This window comes from Monodon monoceros, unplaced genomic scaffold, assembly GCF_005190385.1.
Source record: "Monodon monoceros isolate NGI ecotype Baffin Bay Population unplaced genomic scaffold, NGI_Narwhal_1 Super_Scaffold_13, whole genome shotgun sequence".
Classification (NCBI taxonomy): Eukaryota; Metazoa; Chordata; class Mammalia; order Artiodactyla; family Monodontidae; genus Monodon; species Monodon monoceros.
Genome location: NW_021703769.1, coordinates 12,261,222 through 12,285,389, shown reverse-complemented (window position 1 = coordinate 12,285,389; position 24,168 = coordinate 12,261,222). Strand labels below are relative to the sequence as shown.

The 24,168-nt window shown below is 42.2% G+C and overlaps 1 protein-coding gene across 4 annotated transcripts in view; it reads left to right on the top strand.

The window, feature by feature from the left end:
- Window positions 1–24,168, top strand: part of ARFGEF2 (ADP ribosylation factor guanine nucleotide exchange factor 2) — a 98,631-nt gene that overhangs the window by 33,235 nt on the left and 41,228 nt on the right. For all 4 annotated transcript variants that reach the window (XM_029220125.1, XM_029220124.1, XM_029220127.1 and 1 more), the window contains 15 exons: window positions 2,655–2,723; window positions 4,351–4,502; window positions 8,154–8,284; window positions 9,471–9,705; window positions 10,335–10,434; window positions 11,152–11,291; window positions 12,558–12,666; window positions 13,373–13,556; window positions 15,321–15,432; window positions 16,012–16,217; window positions 18,616–18,700; window positions 18,804–18,975; window positions 19,951–20,102; window positions 21,175–21,303; window positions 22,337–22,495. In XM_029220125.1, coding sequence (XP_029075958.1) covers window positions 2,655–2,723; window positions 4,351–4,502; window positions 8,154–8,284; window positions 9,471–9,705; window positions 10,335–10,434; window positions 11,152–11,291; window positions 12,558–12,666; window positions 13,373–13,556; window positions 15,321–15,432; window positions 16,012–16,217; window positions 18,616–18,700; window positions 18,804–18,975; window positions 19,951–20,102; window positions 21,175–21,303; window positions 22,337–22,495 — 2,135 coding nt within the window. The remainder of the gene's footprint in view (window positions 1–2,654; window positions 2,724–4,350; window positions 4,503–8,153; window positions 8,285–9,470; window positions 9,706–10,334; window positions 10,435–11,151; window positions 11,292–12,557; window positions 12,667–13,372; window positions 13,557–15,320; window positions 15,433–16,011; window positions 16,218–18,615; window positions 18,701–18,803; window positions 18,976–19,950; window positions 20,103–21,174; window positions 21,304–22,336; window positions 22,496–24,168) is intronic.

Here is a 24,168-nt window from a genome sequence, read left to right as displayed (position 1 = left end):
TATTCAGCCTTAAAAAAGGATATCCCGCCAGTTGTAACAACATGGATGGACCTGGAGGGCATTATGCTAAGTGAAAGAAGCCAGTCACAAAAAAGACGAATACTGCATGATTCCATTTATATGAGGTGTACCTAGAGTAGTCAGATTCATAGAGATAGTGTAGAAAGGTGGCTGGGGAAATGGGGAGGTGTTTGTCAGGGGTACGAAGTTTCAGTTATGCAAGATGGATAAGTTCTGGAGATCTAATGTACAACTGTGTGACCAGAGTTAACAATACTGTGCTATACACTTGAAATTTGCTGAGTGTAGATCTTAAGTGTTTTCATCAGAAAAAAAAAAAAAGGAAAAAAATAAGGTAACTATGTGAGGTGATGAATATGTTAATTGTCTTGTTTGTAGTATTTATTTCACAGTGTATGCATATATCAAATCATCAAGTCATACACCTTAGATATATATAATTCTTGTCACTTATAGCTCACTAAAGTTTGGGGGCGGGGGGGAAGCAGGGTATAGGCTAAACAGTGCGTATCTGCAGACCAGATGTACCCGGCAGCCACCACTTCCCAGCCTCTGATTTAACTCATCAAGCCTGCAGCTCCTCTGATGAAATGTATGCATCAGGCTGATATTTCTTGGGTGTTGAATGTGTACAAGGGACTAACAGATTAGAAACTGTCATCATAATTCTATTAAATCATAGCATAAGAGAATGTTGGAACTAGAAAGGAACTTGGAAATATCTAGCCATTTGTTTACCAAATCATGGCGTAGATGAGATCTTAGACGGCTCATAGGTGAATGGTTTTTATTTTAATAGTTGTATGTTTATTTTAACACGCATTCAGAAAGTATGATTAGCGTATGAAGCCTGTGATTTTGTGAATGTTAGTTACTGTTTAAGGTGAGTTAAAGAGCACTGTTAAATATGTATGTATGTACCAAAATATCTACAAGTCCTTTCCTTAGTACCATTCCTTCAAATAAAGTAATTTGGTACCCCAAAAAAAAAAAGTGTATGTAAATATGTGTGTAATAAATATAATAATATAAGTGGTGCACGAAAATGGCAAAAACTGTGAAGGTTATGTGAGAATGACTGAAGTATGAGTAACACTGATGTAGACTAAATCATCTTATTTAGATGAAAAAACAGGTTTAGAAGATTTTGCCTGTGGCTGCGGACTTTTCTAACTTCCATTCAAGTTCTTTTTTGCCCTCTAAGAAAAGCATATAACATCAGTATTTTCCACATAAATTTACTTACCCACTTAAATAATTATGATGGTTTTATTTGTCAATTAGCCCTCAGTAAAGCTGGGTGGTGGAGAATAAATAAATAGTTATGGTGAGTATTGACTGAAAAAAAAATACACAGTTGAGAATAAAAGTTGAGAATTATGTTTTATTGGCGGACAAACCTGAGGACTTAAGCCAGGACACAGCCTCTCTGCAGGCCTGCTCCGAAGAGGTCAGGGAGGAGCCAGGGTATAGAGGAGTTTTTGCAACAAAGACCAGGTATCGGAACTTCAAAATATTACTGTTAATTAAAGAAAACCAGATATCTCAAGTTAATGAATTGAGTACTTTTCTCTGTATGGGAAGATGCAAGAGTCTGGGCTCATTGAAGTCATTCCTTTGATGTGCACCTTAACTATCTGGGGCCAGCATCCTGTGCTTTCCCATCCTGAGTCCCCTCAGGGTGCACCCTTTGGAGGTGGCTGCAGTGGCTGAGGGCGTGGTGTCATTTGTCTCCATCCTGAGTTCCCCCGGGGCTTACCGTAGGGGGCGACTCTGGTGGCTTGTTGGCTGCAACATCCTTTGTTTACTGATATGATATGTGGGGCAACATTTTTCTTTCACATGAGTTAAGTGCTCAATGAAAATACTTGGTGCTGCTTCTGCAGGATCTAGTGGACCAAGCCCAGAACTCATAAAAATAGTGGCCTGATTGAAAATCCTCGTTAAGGAAGAATTTAAAGGGTTATTTTGGTTTTGTTTATTTAACATGATGGTGTTTTTGTCAGTGATGTTTTATAAATCAGTAATATTTACTTCCAAAGGTCTAGTCAAGTGCTGTTTACTAGTTCTCCCAGAACTAGTTTTCTACAAAAACAACTGGTACCAAACCTCTTCCACTTAAACAGTTAACATTTTATAGAATAATTCAATTTAAAATTTAGTAAATTCTCAACTGTCACATTAGAAATCTCATGCTAAGTTCTGGGCTTACAGTGTGGGAAAACAAAGCAGCAGAAGGCATGTCATTTACCAGGGCTCTGTGGTACACGAGGTGAAGGGACAAGATGAAGCTGCTGCTTCTGTTCTGCCAGGAACTATAGCTGGATACAGTCCAGCTCCTGCCTCCAAGGCGGGGTGGTAGAGAGGGCCCTGGGCCAGCAGCTGTGACTCAGGAAGGAAGAATGTATAAGACAGCGAGGTCTTAGTGTTCCACAGAGGGAAAACCGAGTCATAGCACATGCTGCCTGAGTTTCCAGATTTCCTGGGACACAATCAGATTTGGCTTTGGAGAGGGCTTATTTGTACCCTTGCCTTCCGACTGCGACTCTTAATCTCCTTCTCCACCTTCCTTAGTTTTCCCTGGAAATGCCCACACGTATGTGTTTGCGTTTGTGTATTTGGTGTATGTGTAGGGACCGAAGATGGAGCTCAGGAAGTGGTGAAGGAGATCTTAGAAGATGTGGTCACGTCTGCAGTTAAAGGTAAGAACCAGGACCCCAGCCTTTCCTCCTACTCGTTCCTTCATAGAAGTCCTCAGCCAGGTATTTTAGTGCCCACCCCCAGTAAACTCATGGAAACTGAGTCTGCCCCTGTCTGCCCACCTTTCATATGGAATTCAGAAATTACTTGTCGTTAGTGATTGCGTTATTCTCACTGGGGTTGGGTTCAAGAAGCACAGTCTGACAATGTTAAGAGTTGGGTGCTTCACATGGAGATGCAGAGGGCCACTCCTGTATACAGCCAGGTTTTTCCAGAAGTGGGCGGGGAGCCCTGAGGTGGTGAATTTTCCTGGCCAGCCATTGATGTATCCAGGGGACCATCCCCACGTCAGCAGGTATCAGATGCACAGGGAGGCTTTGTTCATTTTGTTAGACTTCATTCTTAGCTCCCTCACTTTTTGTTGTAGTTTCAGTGGAATTAACCTTGTATAGCTCAGAATGACTATCAGATGATTTTTCCTTTGTTTTTACCCAAAATTTCAGGTCAGTGGTTACGTGCTGAACACTCAGCTCCAGTGCCAATAAACCACTAATGGATTGGAAAGTCAATAAATTAGTGTGTTGCAATCAGCGTTTTCTAAATGGAAGAGAATAAAATGAAAATAGATGCAAGCTGAATGTGACTCATATAGTAATGTTAAGCATTGTTTCATGAAACATGTTTCAGTGATTTATTTATGTGCACACGTGTATAACTGGGTCATGACTGTTAAAATGTATTTCTTAGTGAGGGTCATGGTCAAAGAAGTTTGACCCACTGCTCTAAGCCCTATCCTTTTATTAATTTAGGGTACCACCAAGCTATATTCATAGGTTTCATTATTTAACTTTTTATAGAAATGTCTTTAAAATAATACCTTTAGATTTTTTTTTTCCCTGGGGCCAATGCAAGAAGTCCTCACGTAATAAACACTTATCTGTTTTGTTCACTGCTATATCCCTCAGCCCCTAGCACAGAGCTTGGCACATAATAGGCGCCTGATAAATATTTGTTGAATGAATATATGCTTCAAAAACCATTATGGACGGTTACGCTTATTAAGTTGTTCGGTGTCCCTTAAATATATAATGATCCACATGGTAAATTCCTCATAGAGTTCAGATGTTCTGCTAATCATCAGATATGCTTTCTTTCATTAAATGATGGAATCTATTTAATTCTTTGTCTTTTCCTTTTCCACATGGCTGCCAGGAAGCTCAGGTCTACATTTCTTTTTTTCATGTGACTGAGGTTTTCTATCATAACTATCAAACTCTTTTCATTTACGTAACTCTTGTTCTCTAACCCCTTTATTAGTAGCCCTTTTTAAAAAAAAATCTGTGCTTTTTATGTTTAGCTGGTTCTAATCTTCTTTGGAAGTAGGTAGGGGTGGGCAGGACTGCTGTATTGCACAATTCTGGAGGCACCACTGACCTGGGCCACAATATGAAGGAAGCCACCTGGGAGTGGGTCTGTGGGTAATAGACACATATAGCCAGAGCAGGGCAGTGGCTCAGGGAAAGGGAAAAAGCAGTAGCTGGAAGGTTATGTGAATAACTTCTTCTTGGTGTGAGGCCACCTTTTAGGGTAAGTACTAACTTGGTAATGACTTTTGCCTTGTATTTTAAGAAGCAGCACAAAAGCACAGTCTGACGGAGCCTGAGAGGGTCCTGGGTGAACTGGAGTGCCAGGAACATGCCGCGCCCCCAGCAGCTGACGAAAACTCACAGACCAATGGGATAGCGGACGACAGACAGTCCTTGTCATCGGCAGATAATCTGGTACGTTGGTGATCTTCCTATCAGGCTTGTTTTGGTTTTTACTTTTTTAGAAGATGCAGAATTAAATCTCTATCAGAAGAAGCGAGTGAAAACCAACAAGCCCCGTTCAATTCTTTAGCCACACCATCCTGGCCTGATAGTCTTTGTGTTAACAGGTTCCATTCTTGGAACATGCTAATGTTGGTGGTATATAATAGGGTTGTTAAACTGTATTTATTCAGACTTTTAAAAACTTATATTTCCTGCCCTTTTTCTTTTCTCTCAAAATGGTGTATATTCATTATAGAAAAATAAGAAAATACAGAGAAGGAAAATAAGGAAATAGAAGTTATCCATAATCTTGTAACCCAGAGATAACATTTGTTAACATTCTACTTATACTCTCGATTTTTCTCTCCCTCCCATGTTTTTTACCACTTAAATGTAGTAACACAACGTACATGCTGTTTTGTGACCTGCTTTTTAAATTTGAGGTATATTATGAACATCCTTTCAGGGCCCCCCTAAGTGTGTCTGCTACATTATTATTATTTTTTTAGGTAGCTTTGTTGTTGTCTTGAAAACAGTATATATAAACATTCAAAACAGGAAGAAATGATATTAACATCCCACCTGAACCCACTCTCTCGCTGTACCTTTTCACCAATGTTCCTCAACCTTTTAAATGATCTTTCTCTCACACACACTCATACACACGCACACACACGGGAGCCTTTTTATGTATTTTTCCCATTCATCACCCTGTTTCATGAAATTTTAAAGCTATTGGTAAACTAGATACCTGTTTATGTACTGTATGTATATCTGTGCTTTATACATATAAAGAATGATTTTTTTCCACACCCATTGCCCCCGCCCCCAACCAGTTTTTGCCCCTTTCTTAGTCTGTATAGGCTGCTGTAACAGAATACTATTTACTGGGTGACTTGTAAACAACAGAAATGTGTTTCTCACAGTTCTGGAAACTGGGAAGTCCAAGATCAAGGTACCAGCAGTTTCAGTGTCTGGTGAGAGTCTGTTTCCTGGCTTACAGATAACTGTCTTCTTACTCTGTCCTTCTGGCAGAAGGGGCGAGGGAGCTCTCTTGGGCCTCTTTAATAAGGACACTAATCCTATCCATGAGAGCTCCACCCTCATGACCTAATCACCTCTCAAAGGCCCCACCTCCAAATACTGTCACATTAGGATTAGGTTTCAACATGTGAATTTTGGGGTGGAGTAGGGGGCACAGACATCCAGTCTGTAGCAGTCCCCTTGGGGTTATATCATCCCCATTAAGAATGCACTTGTATAAGGATGTACTTAAATCCACACAAGGTATTTGTGTGTTATGTACTAGGCTGCAACTTTGTTCACTCAACACTGTTTTATGGACATCTTTTTACATCAGTAGTACATATATGTCTAACTAATGTTTTTAATGGCCATGTGAAATTCTATCATGGATTACCATAATGTAACAGTTCCCTATTAGGTTTTTGGGTTATTTTCAGTTTAATCACAGGAGACAGTTCTAAATGAACATCCTTGTAGATAGATCTTATGCCCATCCTTAATTCTTTATGATAAATTCATACAAGTGGTATCGTTGGGTCAAGAGTTGGGAGCTTTAAGGCTTTTGTTCCTTAACATCAAATTAGGCGGCCAGGAGGGCAATGGTCGAATTTCTGCCCACTTGGAGGCTCTCAGCGCTCATTTTCCCATTCCCTCATTAAAACTGAGCAGTAGCATTCATTCAAATCTTTGCTGGTCTGATGGAAGAAAGAGCCTGCCTTAATAATTAGTAGTAAGGTTATTTTGGTTTATCTGTTATTTGCATTTCTTGGTAAATTGTTTACTCATGCTTTCTGCCTGTTTTTCATTTGGGAGTAGGGTTTCCATATTTCCTGAAAGAATTATGAGAACTTTTTGTATGTTGAGGATTTAATCCTTGTCATATATTGCAAATATTTATTTTAAAAAAATTTTAATGTAGCTTACTTTTTTAGTTAAAGAAGTTTATTTTAAAACAAACACCTGTCATTTTTTCCCCCATTTATCCTGCAATAATATTCTTAGAAATACCTTTTTTACCCAAGCTATTATAAATAATTACCTATATTTGTTTTGGGTTTTTTTATGGTTTAACCTTTGCTCGTTTATCATTTTAAACCACCCACACCCACTTTTTGAAGGACAAGGAACAAGTTTTAGAATTGCTGTAATGACTCCCCCATAAGCTCCTGTTTTGACATATTGTTTCCTCCTCCACATCCCTCACTTCCCCATTGAATAAATACTGGGTGGGCGAAAAGGTTCGTTCAGTTTTTTCCATAAGATGGCTCTAGTAGCACTTAGTCGTCTTTAACTTCATTTGAAACAGGTTTGTTAAATTGTATGTGACAGCTGTCATATCAGCAGACATTTAAAAAAAGGACATCAAAATTGGTGAATTTTTGTGTAGCCATTTTAATATTGAAGATGGAAGAAAAAAGCAACATTTTCATGCTTTATTATTTCAAGAAAGGTAAAAACGCAGCTGAAACGCATGAAAAGATTTGTGCAGTGTATGGAGAAGGTGCTGTGACTGATCAAATGTGTCAAAAGTGGTTTGCAAAGTTTTGTGCTGGAGATTGCTCGCTGGACGATGCTCCAAGTTTGGGTAGACCAGTTGAAGTTGATAGTGATCAAATCGAAACGATAATTGACAACAATCAACGTTATACCACGCAAGAGATAGCTGACATACTCAAAATATCCAAATCAAGCGTTGAAAATCATTTGCACCAGCTTGATTATGTTCATTGCTTTGATGTTTGGGTTCCACATAAGTTAAGGGAAAAAAAATGTTTTGACCGTATTTCCGCGTGTGATTCTCTACTGAAACGTAATGAAAACGTTCCTATTTTAAAACAAATTGTGACGGGCAATGAAAAGTGGATACTGTACAACAATGTGGAACAGAAGAGATTGTGGGGCAAACGAAATGAACCACCACCAACCACACCAAAGGCTGGTCTTCATCCAAGGAAGGTGATGTTGTGTATATGGTGGGATTGGAAGGGAGTCCTCTATTATGAGCTCCTTCCGGAAAACCAGATGATTAATTCCAACAAGTACTGCTCTCAATTAGACCAACTGAAAGCAGCTGTCAAGAAAAAGCATCCAGAATTAGTCAACAGAAAATGTAATCTTCCATCAGGATAACCCAAGACTGCATGTTTCTTTGATGACCAGGCAAAAACTGTTACAGCTTGGCTGGGAAGTTCTGATTCATCCACCGTATTCACTAGACATTGCTCCTTTGGATTTCCATTTATTTCGGTCTTTACAAAATTCTCTTAATGGAAAAAATTTCAGTTCCCTGGAAGACTGTGAAAGGCACCTGGAACAGTTCTTTGCTCAAAAAGATAAAAAGTTTTGGGAAGATGGAATCATGAAGTTGCCTGAAAAATGGCAGAAGGTAGTGGAACAAAAGGGTGAATACGTTGTTCAATAAAGTTCTTGATGAAAATGAAAAATGTGTCTTTTATTTTTACTTAAAAAAACCGAAGGCACTTTTTGGCCCACCCAATAATTTAAATTTTCATGAGATAATTACATTTCTTATTTTTGAAGAGTTACCCTTTGGTTTGGACCCTTTGATTTTTCTCATCTTTGTTCTAATCTTAGGAATCAGATGCACAAGGACATCCAGTGGCCGCCAGGTTCTCGCACGTTCTGCAGAAGGACGCCTTCCTGGTGTTTCGCTCCCTTTGCAAGCTGTCCATGAAACCCCTGGGCGAAGGTCCCCCAGATCCAAAGTGAGCAGACAGCAGTTCTTGGCCGTCTATAACCCAAATGACCCAGAAGGATCTTGGGGGCTCCAAGAAACCCCAGGGCCTTGTCCCCTGGTTGGTGTAAATTCAGGAATTTACGGGATGGTTTTACAACTTTTTCAGGCTCATGCAGGTCCCCTAGTCCTTTCATCATGAATTGTCTCTGTGTTCCCACCAACCATGATTATTGTGCCCAATTTTCCTTTCCTTGGTTTACATACTAAAAATAATCATTATATTGAACATTCATCTTCTTTTTACTGACTAATGAATTAATCTGCTGATCTGGGGGTCCACCATCAGGATGCATACAAACCTCAATTTCTTACCCTGATTGGAAACTTCTTCTTTGTGGATACAGATTTAAGCCCCAGATTCAACTCAGAGAAGCCAAACCTTTAGAGTCAAGGATGTACCACAAGGATGGTAGTGCTGTGGAGTGTCAAAGCAGAAGTTTTGGAGCCACAGGGAGCTGTGTTCAGCCCTGGCTTACTTGAGTCCAACTTCATGGCCGTATGAGCTACTAAACCTCATCTGAAAAATGGGAATGCGGAAAATCACCTCGCAGGATCAATGATGTGAAATGATAGAATGACATCCCAAGCATAGGGCCTAGTACTTGATGAGAGTTTTATAGTTATTATTATCATTATTATTAGTCACTAATAATAATCCTCACTCTTCTGTTAAGAATATGGTGACTGTTAGGGAAAAGACTCATGAAAGTTTCCCATTCTTTCCATCCCTTGTGGGCCAGGATGGGGAGCATGAGGCAGATGGATGAAGAGCACTGTTCTCCTTGTCTCTAAAGGTAGAGCGGGACAGACGTTTTCGTCTCACGTGCTGGATGTGAAGTAATTGGTTCTATTAGATTAGTTGCAGAACCACCTTTCCAGAGTCAGTGTGCACTTATTTTGCTCCTGCTCGGTTCTGTGCTTTATGACAGAGAGTTGGCAGCTCTCGTTCTCCCAGGGCCTGCAGGTTCTGTGAGAACTCACCTCATGCCATCTGCCCTCATTCTCTTGACATTTAGGTGCTGTTGCCAATTCTCAACTCCCTGGCTTCTCAGAAAATCCTGCTCCACTGGTAGAGGAGTGAGACCTTCTCAAGAAACATGCTTTCTAAAATTTCACCTTTCAGCTCTGTCCTTGTTTTCCATTTCCTTCGCCAGATCCCACGAGCTGCGCTCCAAGGTGGTTTCCCTGCAGCTCCTCCTCTCCGTGTTGCAGAACGCTGGCCCGGTCTTCAGGACTCACGAGATGTTCATCAATGCAATCAAGCAGTATCTCTGCGTGGCGTTGTCCAAAAACGGCGTCTCCTCAGTGCCTGATGTCTTTGAGCTCTCTCTTGCCATTTTTCTTACTCTTCTTTCAAACTTTAAAATGCACTTGAAGATGCAGATAGAGGTAAGGACTCCAAATTGACTTTTCTTTTTTTTTAAGTTTGATGACACTTTTGCATAATGCGTTAACTGCTGGCCGCATAGTCACCAGGAACTAGAGTTACACAGTCTACTTGCTAGTACCCCAAAGAAGAATTTTTTGAGCAAGAGAACACCTTTTCATAAAAAGTTACTGCCCCCAAATCTTGTATACCTTTCATTTTAACCGAAGGTTTAAATCATGTGGTCTGTGTGTTGGGCTCAGTCCCCAAACATGTGCCTATAAGTTGTTTGGGATAACTTGAATTAGTTTCCAAATTGAGAAATCAGATTCTCCATGAACATCCAGATTTGTGATTTCTCTCAGAAAACCACAACCCCAGTCCTGCATTTCCACGTAGCAGCTCTTGGTGGTGTCTCAGGAGCAGCTGCTCCCTCTGATGGGGCCATGTTCTCGGTTCACTGTGGTCCTACCCTATTAGCTCTTCCCACCCAGGGTTCCGGTGCTGGTCAGCAGTGTGTGTGCCTCACCTCTTCTCCTGCCCGGGCTGCTTCACTCATAGGCTCTGCCTGTTCTTCAAAGGCTTTGGGGGTTTTGAGCCCTAATTTAAATTATTAATTGGTATCCTCCTTTATCTTCTTCTTGTCGTATAGGTCTTTTTCAAAGAGATTTTCCTGAACATTTTAGAAACATCAACAAGTTCTTTTGAGCACAGGTGGATGGTCATTCAGACCCTGACAAGGATCTGTGCAGGTATTTTCACCCTGAGGGTGCTCATCTATTTGACTTGCCCAGAAACACTTCTGATGCTTTCATTCTCCAAAGTCCAGATTAAGACCTTTAACTCCTCCTTTTAGAGTTTTAATGAAGTGCTGAGGAAATCATTACCTTAAAGGCTACTGCTAGCCTAATGGCCAACTCAGACTGGTTTGCCCAGGACTTTCTGATTCTAGCATGGAAAGTCCCACGTCCTGGGAAACCCCGTAATCCTGGAAAACCAGGACACTTGTCACCCTACCTACAAGCTGAACGTGGTTTGTAAGTCACAGGGTCCTGGGTCTTGGTGCTGCCAACCCTTGATTGGATGCTAAGGTAAATGTGGATTTCCCTTACACTGCACAATTGTGTAGCTATAAACCAAGCATCTATTTGTTATCTGAGTAACTGCATAAAAGTTACACAACTTTAAGAATTGGATCGGGCAGTTCTCCCTTTTTTTGATGAGGAAAGTGAGCTGTAGAGAGGTGGAAGCAGCTGCCTCAGATTTCAGTTAGTACCAGGGCAGGCCTAGAGAGAGGGCCTTCCGTGCTCCTGGTCCTTCCAACATGCATTTCCAGAGTGAGGTGTGTCCAGCCTGAGTTAGTAATTCACTGGGAAAAGTTTTTGACCAAGGAATCTCATTTAATAAGATAACGTAACTGCTGTCTGTGTTCAGTCAGAATTTCTAATATCCATGTGTTATTTTCCAAGATGCCCAGTGTGTTGTAGATATTTATGTCAACTACGACTGTGATTTAAATGCTGCTAACATTTTTGAGCGCCTCGTAAACGATTTATCCAAAATCGCTCAGGGAAGAAGTGGACACGAGCTGGGAATGACACCTCTGCAGGTACAAACACTGAGAACACTCGTTTATAATTTAAAGTTCATTCATTTCAGTAAACATTTTTCGAGAGTCACCGTGTGCCAGGCACTGTCCTTGGTGCTGGGGATACAGCAGTAAAAAAAGCACAAACACGCACATCCATGTGCACGATTGCTGTGGTCCCAACACTTGAAAGCAAACAATGAAGAAGTAAGCCGCAGAGAAAAATAAAGCAGGGACGATAGAGAAGGGATGTTGGAGGTGAGGGTGGTGCCATTTTTAATGGGGCATCAGGGTAGTCTCCCTGAGAAGGTGACACTTGAGCTGAGACCTGTAGAGGCGAGTTCACTCTGTCACCTTTCCATAGATCACGTGAAAACAGGATCCCAGACTCCAGTAAAGGCAAAGGAGATTTCTTCTTATTAGATTCCCTCATTATTAGAGTGCCTACAAAGAGAATAGTATTCTTAACCTGAGGTCTCTGAAGAAACTGGTCAGAAGGTCTGTGAGCCACCTGGAATTATATATAGAATTTTGGTGTATGGGCATTTTTCCTAGATGAAGGTCCATAGTTGTCATTAAATTCACAGAGAGAGATCCATACTATTTTAGATGCTGTTTTGAGTCTAAAATATTTGCTTTTTTTTTTTTTTTTTTTTTGGCTGCGTGTCTTGTGGGATGTTCCCCCGATCAGGGATTAAACCTGGGCCCTGGCAGTGAAAGCCCAGAGTCCTAACCACTAGACCACCAGGGAACTGCAACATTTTTTAAGACATTTACATCTTGCATTCAACTTTTAAGAAATGCTACTTAAAAGAAAAAAAAACAGTATTTTTATTTACTTGCAGAATAAGCCTTAAAATGGAATGCTTTTGTGGGTGTTTAGGGGATAATGGTATGTCCACAATCATTCATCTGCTGGAAAAGATTCTTTTCTCTTTTTTCAGGGTCACTAGTTAAGACCCTCTTATTTATTTTTAAGTGTTTTGTTTAATTTAAACAAGCAATGAGTGAGAACTTTCTTTTAAAAAATCCAGATAATACTCTATTTTAGGAATGCACACATCCCATATTTTTGCTGCTGGGGAGTTTGTAATGAACACCTTTAAAGATGTTCATGGTTTTTGCAATGAGCCGTCAATATTTATGTCACCTGTTAGCTTTTCCTTGGGTTAATAGCACCGAATGTCAGTGCTTATCTCGTGTCGTCTCAGGATTCCCAGAGCCCTCTAGATGTCGGCACTTAATTTATCTGCTGAGTCTCTGTGTCGTGTCACTTTTGTCCTTTAGGAGCTCAGTCTGAGGAAGAAAGGCCTGGAGTGCCTCGTGTCCATCCTCAAGTGCATGGTGGAGTGGAGCAAAGACCTGTATGTGAATCCCAACCACCAGGCCAGCCTCGGTGAGAGACCCCTGCTGCAAACAACCTCCCCATCCAGCCCTCACCCCCACCACGCACAATAGGCTGCTCACGTCATCGGGAGAAGCTATCCTGAAATAGGTGTCTTAGAGTTAGCAAAACACTTTCATTTGCAAACTAGGTGAAGTATTTTAAATGTTCTGTTTTCTCACCCATCTGGAATTTGGGGGGGAATAGTGTGAGTTGTGCTGGAACTCCATTTTTCCAAAAGGGGAGCCAGTTATTCCAACATTTTTTTAGTAGTCTCTCCTTCCCTCACTGATTTGAAGCACCACTGATTTGGTTTCTGATATACCAAATTCTCCTGTGTGCGTAAGTCTGTTTCTGAATATTCTGTTCTATTGATTTGCCTGTTCTTGCACCAATACCACGCCTTTCAAATGCCTAGAGTTCTTAGCAGTGAGTTTTGATACCTGCTAGGACAGGTCTTCCTGTTCGTTGTTCCTTAAGTGTCTCGACTGGTTTTGTACTTTTATTCTTTCATGTGAATTTTAGCATTAGCTTATCAAGTTCCACAAACAAGTTGTTAAGTAAAGTAACTGAGTGATATCAAGGTGCTCACGACCCTTACAGTACAAACTTTATTGTTACAGGTCTGGGAAAGGGAACTGCAGAGGCAGACCTCACCTCAGCCGTGTCTCTGTCCCAATCTGTTTATTTGGTTTCCTTTGCTTTTATGTCATCGCAGGTCAGGAGAGGCCCACGGATCAGGAAATGGGGGACGGGAAAGGCCTTGACATGGCGAGACGGAGCAGCGTGACATCCATGGAGTCCACGGTGTCCTCGGGGACTCAGACGGCCGTCCAGGATGATCCGGAACAGTTTGAGGTCATCAAGCAACAAAAGGAGATGATTGAACACGGCATTGACCTGTGAGTGTGGCTGTCGCTCTAGCTGAATCTCTTGGGAACCTGGCACTGACTCCTCAAGACAAAATGCCTGTTTCCAGAGACCAGTGCTGGCACCTGTGCCCAGGCCCGATCAGGCTGGGCTGACAGTGAGTGTGTGTGAGAGAGAAATTTAATAGCTTTGTGTGGTTGATGCCTGGTCCTTTTTTCCCCCCTAATTAAAAAAGTCAAACCAGTTTAGAAAATACAGAAAAGCATAAAGCAAGAATGTTAAAATCACTCATACAATTACTACCTAGAGGAAATCACCATTGGTAACACTTTTTTCTAACTGTGTATTGTGGAAAGTTTCAAGATACAGAAAAATTAACTTTTGCCATATTAGTGTTATCTGTGTATTTTTTTCCTGAACCATTTGAAAGTACTTTGTAGCCATCATAATATTTCAGCTGTACATAGTTGAAAAATAAGGACATTCTCCCATATAACCACATCATCATTATTACAATCACTGGTAAATCATAATGTTTCTTTTCAGTTTTTTATACACAAAAGTACATATACACACAATCTCACATCCTGTCCAACTTTTGAATGATTAGTTTTGTAAACTCAATTTATTTTAAAAGTTGATGTTATAATACTCATTTATTAATTAAAATGTTGATCTCCTCATTTCCACTCTCACCATCCCTGCATCCCCCCCAGTCTGTTCTCCCACAGCAGCTAAAGGAATCTTTTAAAAACTTAAATCAGGTCTTGTCACTCCCTGCCTACAGTCATTGCAGGTTTCCCATTTCCTCCCCACAGCCCGATCCAGCCTCCAGCCTCCCTCACTGACCTCATCCCCGTTCAGTACTCCTGGGTCACAAGGGGCGTTTCAGTCCCTTGAACACCTCAAGCTTTTTGCACTATTGCCACTTCTGCTTAGAATATTCTTGGATCTTTTTCATTCTTCGGGCTTGGCAAAGCATCTCTTCCTGAAAGAGGCCCCCTGTAGCCACACTCTCTGAACAGTCCCGAGGTAGTCTCTGTCCCTGCGCCGTAGTCATAGCCTGTCCTCACAGTCCTTGCCACAGTTTGTGCTTATACATGAAGATCATTCCCCAATGCATGGCCTGGTAAATAACAAGTTGAATTTATATGTCAGCTAAGTTCACCTGCCTTTAACAGAAAATCCAGAAGTAACAGTGCTTAAGCACCATTAAAGAAAATCCCAAAGGGGACAGGCTAGGACAGTTGCAGTGGCTCTTATGGACGTCAGAGACCCAGGCTCCTTTTATCTTTCTGCTTCACCATCTTGAATACAGTTTTCATCTTCAGTGTTGCCTCGTGGTTTAAGAGGACTGCTGGAGCTCCAGTCATCACACATATATTCTGGGGAAGAAGGGGAAAGAGCAAAAAATGTACACCTCCCTGCCAAGTCAGCTTTGTTTAAGGATCCTTCCTAGAAGTATCCACACCACTTCTGCTCCCCTCTCACTGGCTAGAACTTTATCACATGGCCGTACTTTGTCTAAGCGAGGCAGGGGAATGTAGTTCTTATCCCAGATAGTTGTGTGCCCAGCTAAACATCTAGGTTTTATTAGTGTTGGAGAAGAGGAGAATGGATATTGGGTGACAACCAGCAGATTCTGTTAAAGCTAGGTCAAAAATTAAAAGTGGAATTGAGAAAAACTACCAGGACACACACAGTTCGTGGTGTTACTGTAATTTGCCTCAAATGCTAGCTTTTTTCTATCCTCCAGAGTTTGAAATAAGCAGCCTGTGTCCCATCTCTTGAAAAAGGTTCAACAAGAAACCCAAGAGAGGGATCCAGTATCTCCAGGAGCAGGGCATGCTGGGAACATCAGTTGAAGACATTGCCCAATTCCTGCACCAGGAGGAGCGCCTCGATTCTGTAAGACTGGGGGCTGGGTACGTGCATGTGGGTTCTTTCAGGTGATTCTGAGACCTTTCTGGCTTTAACCTAGAGACTGGCCGACCCTGAGTGCAGTGCTACTGTCCACACCCCTGCTTACAGCAGGATTGGCCAGTGTTGCAAAAAGTTCTATTTATCCCTTTGGGCAGTGTTGCAAAAAGTTCTTTAAAGGGAATAAACCAGCCTCCTGACAGGTGGTTGTGTATTTGGTGGGACAGTGTCAGAGCTAAAAGTGTCACTTGGCTGCTAGAAATTGTTCTGGGTGCTCGTTGGCAGCTCACCTCCCTCCTGAGTGTGCCCCATCATTCCTCCACTTTTCAGTCTCCTGTGCCTCCCCCTCTTCCTTCGTGGCGGGACAGTCTGAACCTGGAATGGTTGGGTGGGTGGGCAGGCTCAGGGAGTCGCCTAACTTTTCTAGCAGTTCAGCCCATTCTGGGTGTTCAGAGCCGGGGCATTCGGGCCCCACCCTCACCCCCACCCCCGCCTCTGACTGAAGTGTCTTTCACTGGGTGTTCATAATTGACAATTTGTAGGTATGAGTGAGTGTGTATGTTTCAGACCCAAGTAGGTGATTTTCTGGGAGAAAGCATGAAGTTCAACAAGGAGGTGATGTATGCCTATGTGGACCAACTTGACTTCTGTGAAAAGGAGTTTGTCTCAGCCCTGCGGACGTTTCTAGAAGGTTTCCGCCTACCTGGGGAAGCTCAGAAGATTGATCGGTTAATGGAGAAGTTTGCTGCAAGATACATAGAGTGCAACCAGGGGTGAGCACCATGTTTAAGTCCCTTCTGCGCCCTCTTTTTGCCTTCCTCAGAGCACCAGTCTTAGCATGGTTGGGGTTTAATCTGCGCCAAGCTATTAAAGTTTCTGTTCACTGTGTCTCACGTTAAGACCTCACCTCGACCATTCATGTCCCCTCTACAGGAGGTTGAGGACCAGAGAGGCTAAGTAACTTGCCCAAGACTACACAGCTAGAGCCCACGCTCTTAATTATGACAAAAGAGCCGTTCTGTGGGTTGAGAAGAGGCACTCAGGCATCTCTTTCCTAATCAGGAACAGCTCCCTGACTTAATATATGGGGTAGATCTGAAGAATTTTAGTTTTTCTTTGATTACATACTGATGAGCAGGTTACTGAAATGGCTCCGTAACTAATAAAACCCCACCTAAGTACATGATTTCATCTTGGGGCCTTTTTTTTTAACTATTTTTTTTTTTAATTTTTAAAAAATTTTTAAATTCTTTTATTTTTAAAATAGTTTATTTTCCCTACAGTTCAATTTTTTAAATTATTATTTTATTTAATTTATTTTTGACTGCGTTGGGTCTTCGTTGCTGCGCGCGGGCTTTCTCTAGTTGCGGCGAGCGAGGGCTACTCTTCGTTGTGGTGCGCGGGCTTCTCATTGCAGAGGCTTCTCTGGTTGCGGAGCATGGACTCTAGGCGCGTGGGCTTCATTAGTTGTGGCATGTGGGCTCACTAGTTGTGGCTCACAGGCTCTAGAGCACAGGCTCAGTAGTTGTGGTGCACAGGCTTATTTGCTCCGTGGCATGTGGGATCTTTCCCAGACCAGGGCTTGAACCTGTGTCCCCTGCGTTGGCAGGCGGATTCTTAACCACTGCACCACCAGGGAAGTCCCTTGGGGCCTTTTTTGATAGGTAGTTCATTTTTGCATAGGAAATGGAAATTGAAAGGAGAGCTAACCTTTATTAAACACCTCCTGTGTGCCAGCCATGCCGTGAGTTTTACATGCATTTCATCTTAATTAACGGTAAGCCTGGGAGGTAGTATCCCTGTTTTATAAGTGAGGAAACAGGCTCTGAGATAGCAACCTGTCCAAAAATTAATCAGCTAGAAAGTAGCAGAGATTGAATATGAATTTGTCTGACTCAAGAAAGCTCATGCTCTTTCCTCTGAACATGAAGTTAAGAATGTCTGAATATACTGTGAACATGAAGTGGAAAATTTTCAGTGGAAACATTTTGAGAACAGTTTTGCCTCTTAAGTCAGCTTGGTTTTCATATTAATTGGTCCCAATCCTCCAGGCTGTCCCCATGAGATGACCTGGTCAGAAAAGGCAGCCTCTGGTCGTTTTAACCAAATAGGTATTAGAATTTTCTGTGAAGACACAATTAGATGTTATTTACTTTAAACATATCTCTTATGTGGACCTAGAGACCTTGGTCTGTGTCCCCTAGTCGGTAAATATGTGACCCAATTAAATGTCATGTTAGAATGTAGACCTTCTACTGTGTTCTTCAGAACTTCTCCTTCTCCTGTTGGGCGCAGTTTGGATAGACAAGTTTTTCTTTAGCCTCACATATTACAAGGCTGTACATCCCCAAGTATTTGTCTGTCTTCTCTTGCCTAAGGCGAAAAAAGTCAGACTTCACCAGCATATTGTTTATTAAAGAAACATAAATATTTTTCTTCGTATTTCTGCTGTTAAATATTATAGTGCATAACGTAAACCTTTTTTTTTTTTTTTTTTTTTTTTGCGGTACGTGGGCCTCTCACTGTTGCGGCCTCTCCCGTTGCGGAGCACAGGCTCCGGACGCGCAGGCTCAGCGGCCATGGCTCACGGGCCCAGCCGCTCCACAGCATGTGGGATCTTCCCGGACCAGGGCACGAACCCGTGTCCCCTGCATTGGCAGGCGGACTCTCAACCACTGTGCCACCAGGGAAGCCTGCATAATGTAAACTTAAAATGGCTAATAACTGGACAGGAGTTTTAGTCATCTTTCCACCCAGTGCCTAGCACACAGTAGATATTCTCAGGAACAGGACCAAGGTGAGGCAAGCGAAGCACTAAAGGTGCAGGCTGTAAAGGGCCTCGCTCAGAGTCATGTGCTGTCGGGTCGGCACCTGGGAGTAGGGGGGGGCCTCGCTTGCCTCACCCTCAACCCTGGCCCTGGAGGCTCCTTAAGGATCTTTTTAAGAAATCGACTTGAAACTGCTCTATTCAAAGAAGTCTAAATCTGACACGTATTCTTAACTAGCTTTTTCTACACTCTGGATCGTTGGTTATCATTCAGTGATGATGAAAGCATCCTGAAGAGCAGTTGGCCTGCTCTGAGAGAAGCACATCTCCTTGAGCACTGTACCCTTCCAGCGTCGTCTCTGTGTATGTTCTCACATCTGGAATCATTTTTTTTTTTTTTTCAGGCAGACTCTATTTGCTAGTGCTGACACCGCGTATGTCCTAGCATATTCAATTATTATGCTAACTACAGACTTGCACAGCCCTCAGGTAAAATATTTTAATGATACATATACTATAGTGGCTAAATAAGGAGCTTTATTTGGGCCATTGGCTGTCTTCTAAATGGGTTCTTAATTTTTTTTAATTTCAGGTAAAAAATAAAATGACAAAAGAGCAGTATATTAAAATGAATCGGGGTATCAATGATAGTAAAGATTTGCCTGAAGAATATCTCTCAAGCATCTATGAAGAAATAGAAGGCAAGAAAATTGCGATGAAAGAAACAAAAGAACACACGATTGCAACCAAATCTACTAAGCAGAGTAAGGTCTAATGGCAAATGATTTCTATTAATTCCAATTTTCGAGTGTATCATAATGCATGATTAAGTTCCCTGGTGATAGATTTAATTTGCATATCTAGCTATCTAAATAAGAAATATGATTAAATTAGTTATTATGATTATGTTGGCGCTTTCATAATATCACTTATCTTCTTGCTAGATTTGTAATTAGTTACAAGAGGGAATTTAAAATAATCTGAGAGGTAAATTATTCCCCAAAAACGTTCCTTAAAACTCTGCTGTAATACCAGTGGTGATTGTGCCAACCTTGATTAGAATTCTCTGAGTTAACACCCCTGTGAAGCTACCAGTTTCTTTATTTGAGAGGCAGCAGTGTGTATGGTTTAGAGCAGGGGTCCCCAGCCCCCGGGCCACAGACTGGTAGCAGTCCGCAGCCTGGTAGGAACTAGGCCGCACAGCAGGAGGTGAACGGCGGGCGAGCGAGTGAAGCTCCATCTGCATTTACAGCTGCTCCCCATCGCTCGCATTACCGCCTGAGCTCCACCTCCTGTCAGCATTGTGGTGAGTTGTATAATTATTTCATTATATATTACAATATAATAATAATAAAGTGCACAATAAATGTAATGCACTTGAGTCATCCCGAAATCATCCCCTCCCCCCAGGTCCGTAGAAAAATTGTCTTCCACGAAACCCGTCCCTGGTGCCAAAAAGGTTAGGGACCGCTGGTTTAGAGCACGGGCTCTAGAGCCATGCTGCCTGGATTCAAGCCCCAGCTCTAAGGCTTATTAGTTGTGTGACCCTGGGCAAGTCACTTAATGTCTTTGTGCCTCATTTCCCATCAGTAAAATGGCGATAATACTTGTAACAGACTCATGTAGTGGTCCTCATGAGTGTTTGTGAGTTAATTGTTGTAAATCTTTTGAAACAGAGCCTGGCGCATAGCAAGCGCTTAGTGAATGTTAGCTGCTATTATTCTCTTATTTCTTCGTAGGTGTCGCTAGTGAAAAGCAGCGACGGCTACTATACAATTTGGAGATGGAGCAAATGGCTAAAACAGCCAAAGCCCTGATGGAGGCTGTGAGCCACGCCAAAGCCCCGTTTACGAGTGCCACTCACCTGGACCACGTCCGGCCAATGTTCAAAGTGAGTATCCTGAGAAGTTAGGACACAGCTAAGCCTCATTCTAGAGCTGACCAGCCAGAAGCTCACCAGCGAGTTTATGATGGTGAAGAGATTGGGGAGAGGAAAAGGCCAAGCCTGGGTGTGTCTTTCTGGACAGCAACTAAAGCAAGTCCTTCCTAGAAGCCCTGTGGTGATGCTAGGGATACGTCAGCATGGGCTCTGCCATCAGAACGTCTGGTTTAAACCCTGCTTTTGCCACTTCGTCGCTCTGTGACCATGGTGAGGTTATTCAGCCTCTCTCTGTTCATCGTCTGTGAAATGGAGACAAATGCAGAGTGCTACAGGGCTGCCGGGGGGATTGAATGAATTAATAATTATTCAGGCATAAGAGACAGTTTTATTGTGACATCTCATCTCAGTGGCCTTAGGGTTAGTTTATCAGATGAAATTATGTAGAAGTAAAAGACAATATCCTAAGGTCTCTTTTTTAAATGTCTAGAAAAGGTACACTTTCTAAATACATAGCACTCATGCTTTTCTCTAAGATGTTTTTATAGTAACTGTTAATATCTTGTTAGTTGATCAGTTCTAGATTTTTGTGAGCTTTTATTTTCAGGGAATTCACAAGAAACTTGGAGGAAAAGTAAGGTCTAAATAATTTGAATTAGGAACTTTTCAATAAACAAAGTTTATAGAACACAAGTTGCTTATAGATTTCCCCTTGCATGCCGGCCTCTGATTAGTGATGGATGCCTGCTGCACTGTGTAAAGGATTCTCGAGCCCTGATTAGACTCAGCAGGGAGTGGGATCTCTGATTGATCAGTGATGTCTGCCATGAGCACAGATAGATATGGTGGTGGCACACGAGCCGCATGTTTGCCATCCTTCCTTTAGAACTGTACGTTTAGTAAATGGCATATCTGTAGTGACAGCTTTGACCACAGTTTAGGAAGAATTATTTTACTTTGCGAATGAATCAAAGTAGCAGTGAACTTGGCATCCTGGCTGTGCTCATAACTAACAGTGCGGCCTCTAAGTGCTCTTCCACACTTAGATTCTAGACGTGTTATTGAAAACTTCCTTCCTTGGTAGCTGGTGTGGACGCCACTGTTGGCAGCTTACAGCATCGGACTGCAGAACTGTGACGACACTGAAGTGGCCTCTCTGTGTTTGGAAGGCATCCGATGTGCGATCCGGATTGCCTGCATCTTTGGAATGCAGGTGGGTATAAACACAGCTCCAGAGATACTGGTGGGCCATTTTCTTTCAGATTTGGAAAAATTTAGAAACTATCAGACATTTCCAATTAGCCAAAAACATCTCAACAAACTCCGTACTCATGCCCACCAAGAGGAAGCCCACAGATTTGTGCTGGCAACAGCCTCATTAGGGGAAAAAATTGGAGATTTGGATTAAAACCTTCTTTGAAGATAGGTGGGGTCCAAGCTACTTAATTGGATTTGACAAAACAGCCTTCCTATCCATCTGGCTAACTGCCTGCCCTGGTGCTTAAAATATTGTTTTTCCTTCTAAAATCAGCTTATTATTTTAATTTCCCTTATTTCCAGGTCTTCTCTGGGGGAAATAAATAGTTCAAAGCACAATGAATATGTCTGTAAATCTTTTGAATCTTGAAAAACTCAAATAAGCAAAATACAGTTCTCAGAATGTTAGGAAACCAGGAAGTTGTCAGTCCCATGTATCATTTGCTAAATCACTAAGAATTGGCACCCATTTATGTTGAAAAACTCAGTCTTCTGTTCCCATTTATCTTACAGTTAGACATTTTCTTTTGTACCAAGACCCCAGGCTTTGACATCAGACAATCTGGGTTTCAAACCTCAGCTCTGCTGCTTCTCTAGCATTGGTCTAGCTAACTTCTCCCTAAGACACCCTTTATTTCCTCATTTGTAAACTTGAGAAAATAGACCTACCTTGCAGGATTGTTGTAGAAATTAGAATTTATGTAACAATCTTAGCATTCAGCAGATTCCTCCCCTACTCCCTCCGAAGGGAATGGAACATGAACATCAGCTTGAGGTTGGCTGCAAAGGAGAGACTAGTTCTCAAACATGAGATGGGCTGTTCAGGTAGTGGGAGGATAGCAGTGTGGAGTAACTGGTGTGTTAATGTATGTAAAGCCTGTCGACGTGTGTACAGAAGGGGGCAGAGGATCCAGTGCTCAGTCCCTTCAGTGTGAAAACGGTGTTGCTCAGGGTGGAATCTCAGCGTTCCCTCTCGGCTTCCCTTACAGCTGGAACGAGATGCCTACGTTCAGGCTCTTGCGCGCTTCTCCCTGCTGACGGCCAGCTCCAGCATCACAGAGATGAAGCAGAAGAACATCGACACCATAAAGACGCTCATCACGGTGGCTCACACGGACGGCAACTACCTTGGGAATTCCTGGCACGAGGTGTGTGTTTCTTTGAAAGCCTGGGGTTGCCTTTTCTTAGTGAGGATGAATCCCAGCTGTCCTTTGATTCAGAGCCAGTCTCTCTTTGGTCGATTCCATTTTTCTTGAAGTCAAGCCTAACTTTAACTGGGTTTTGTCTCATTCCTCAAATACATCATGTATCAGAAAAGTCAGACTCCCTGGGGCGTGGTGGGTGAAATGCCTCAGATGCGCCACCTCACAAGGTGCTCCTGTCCCCGGTGGCCGGTGTCCACGCGGAGAGCACTTCTGGTGTGGCAGCTTCCTTCCCACTTTTCCCAAGTCCTTAGGTACCTCCTGAGAGCTCTTACCATCAGGGAGTAGATTTAAGACAAAGCCAAGGAGCCCGATTTCTCCTAAGTGTATGAGAAAAGAGATGGTCAGCATCTACAGTGAGCCATTAGGGAAATTGCCAGTGGTTTCACGTTTTTATTTAACTAAACCATATTCTAAGAGTTTCACGTAAGGATATAATTATCCATGTGCACAAACAGGTGTTTGAAAGGTTGTTCATCGAAATTTTAGTCATTCAAGGGAAAAATTAAGTTAGAAACAGCCTAGGTGTCCCAACAATGAGAGATTGCTCTTTTTTTTAAAAAGTGTGCTGCACCACTCCTTAGAATGCTGTGTGGCCATTTAAAATAATGTTGCTGAGGGACTTCCACGGCGGCCCAGTGGTTAAGACTGCGCCTTCCAATGCAGGGGGTGCAGGTTTGATCCCTGGTCAGGGAGCTAAGATCCCACGTGCCTTTTGGCCAGAAATCCAGAACATAAAACGGAAGTAATAGTGTAACAAATTCAATAAAGACTTTAAAAATGGTCCACATCAAAAACATCTTAAAAAAAAAATAAAACCAAACGAAACAAAATGAAATAACGTTGCTGAAGGGAGAGACAGCCGGACATGACATGCTCCCTGATGGAAGCACACAATACCTCCTAAGAAATGTTTTTGCCCAAAACTTCAACCTGAGTCAGTTCAAGCCTCCACTGTCAGTTTAAAGGAAATGTAGGGGACAGAGGAACACAATAAATGGTATCATGAGAATGCAGCATGCAAACTCTAGGATATGACAGAGCCTCAGAGCCACTGACCATGTTCTTCAGCAAATACATTGCATGGAAAATAGTAGATGGTTGGGGGGTGAGGCGGGGGCAGGCCTGTGGATTGAAAGAGACTTCAGAGAAAAAGGTAAAGATGTTATTAAACACTGTCTAATACTGTGGGAAGGTGATCACAGTATATTAAATTGAGAAATCGTTATAAACATTGTGAGGCTTCGTCCTTCATGCCAGACGTACACAGAAAATGGATTTGAAAAGATAAACAAGAATGTTAACATCCTATCTGTGTGATAGCATTATAGAGGCGATTTATTTTCTTTTTTTCCTGAAGTTTTCTAATTTCTCTACTGTCTGTACGTATTACTTTTTGTTTTAGAGAGAAAACTGTGAAAGAGTAGAGGTGAGGGCATGGAGAGTGGTGGGGACTGCGATGACCTAGAAAGAAAATTGCTGTCAGCCTCCTCCTGCCATGGGGATCATGCGGTTCAGGGGGAAGGCCTAGAGCCAGACGCTGGCATCCAGTCTGGGTATCATCCTTTTCCTGCCTGTATGACATGGCAAGTTGCTTAGTCTTTGAGCCTCATCTTCCT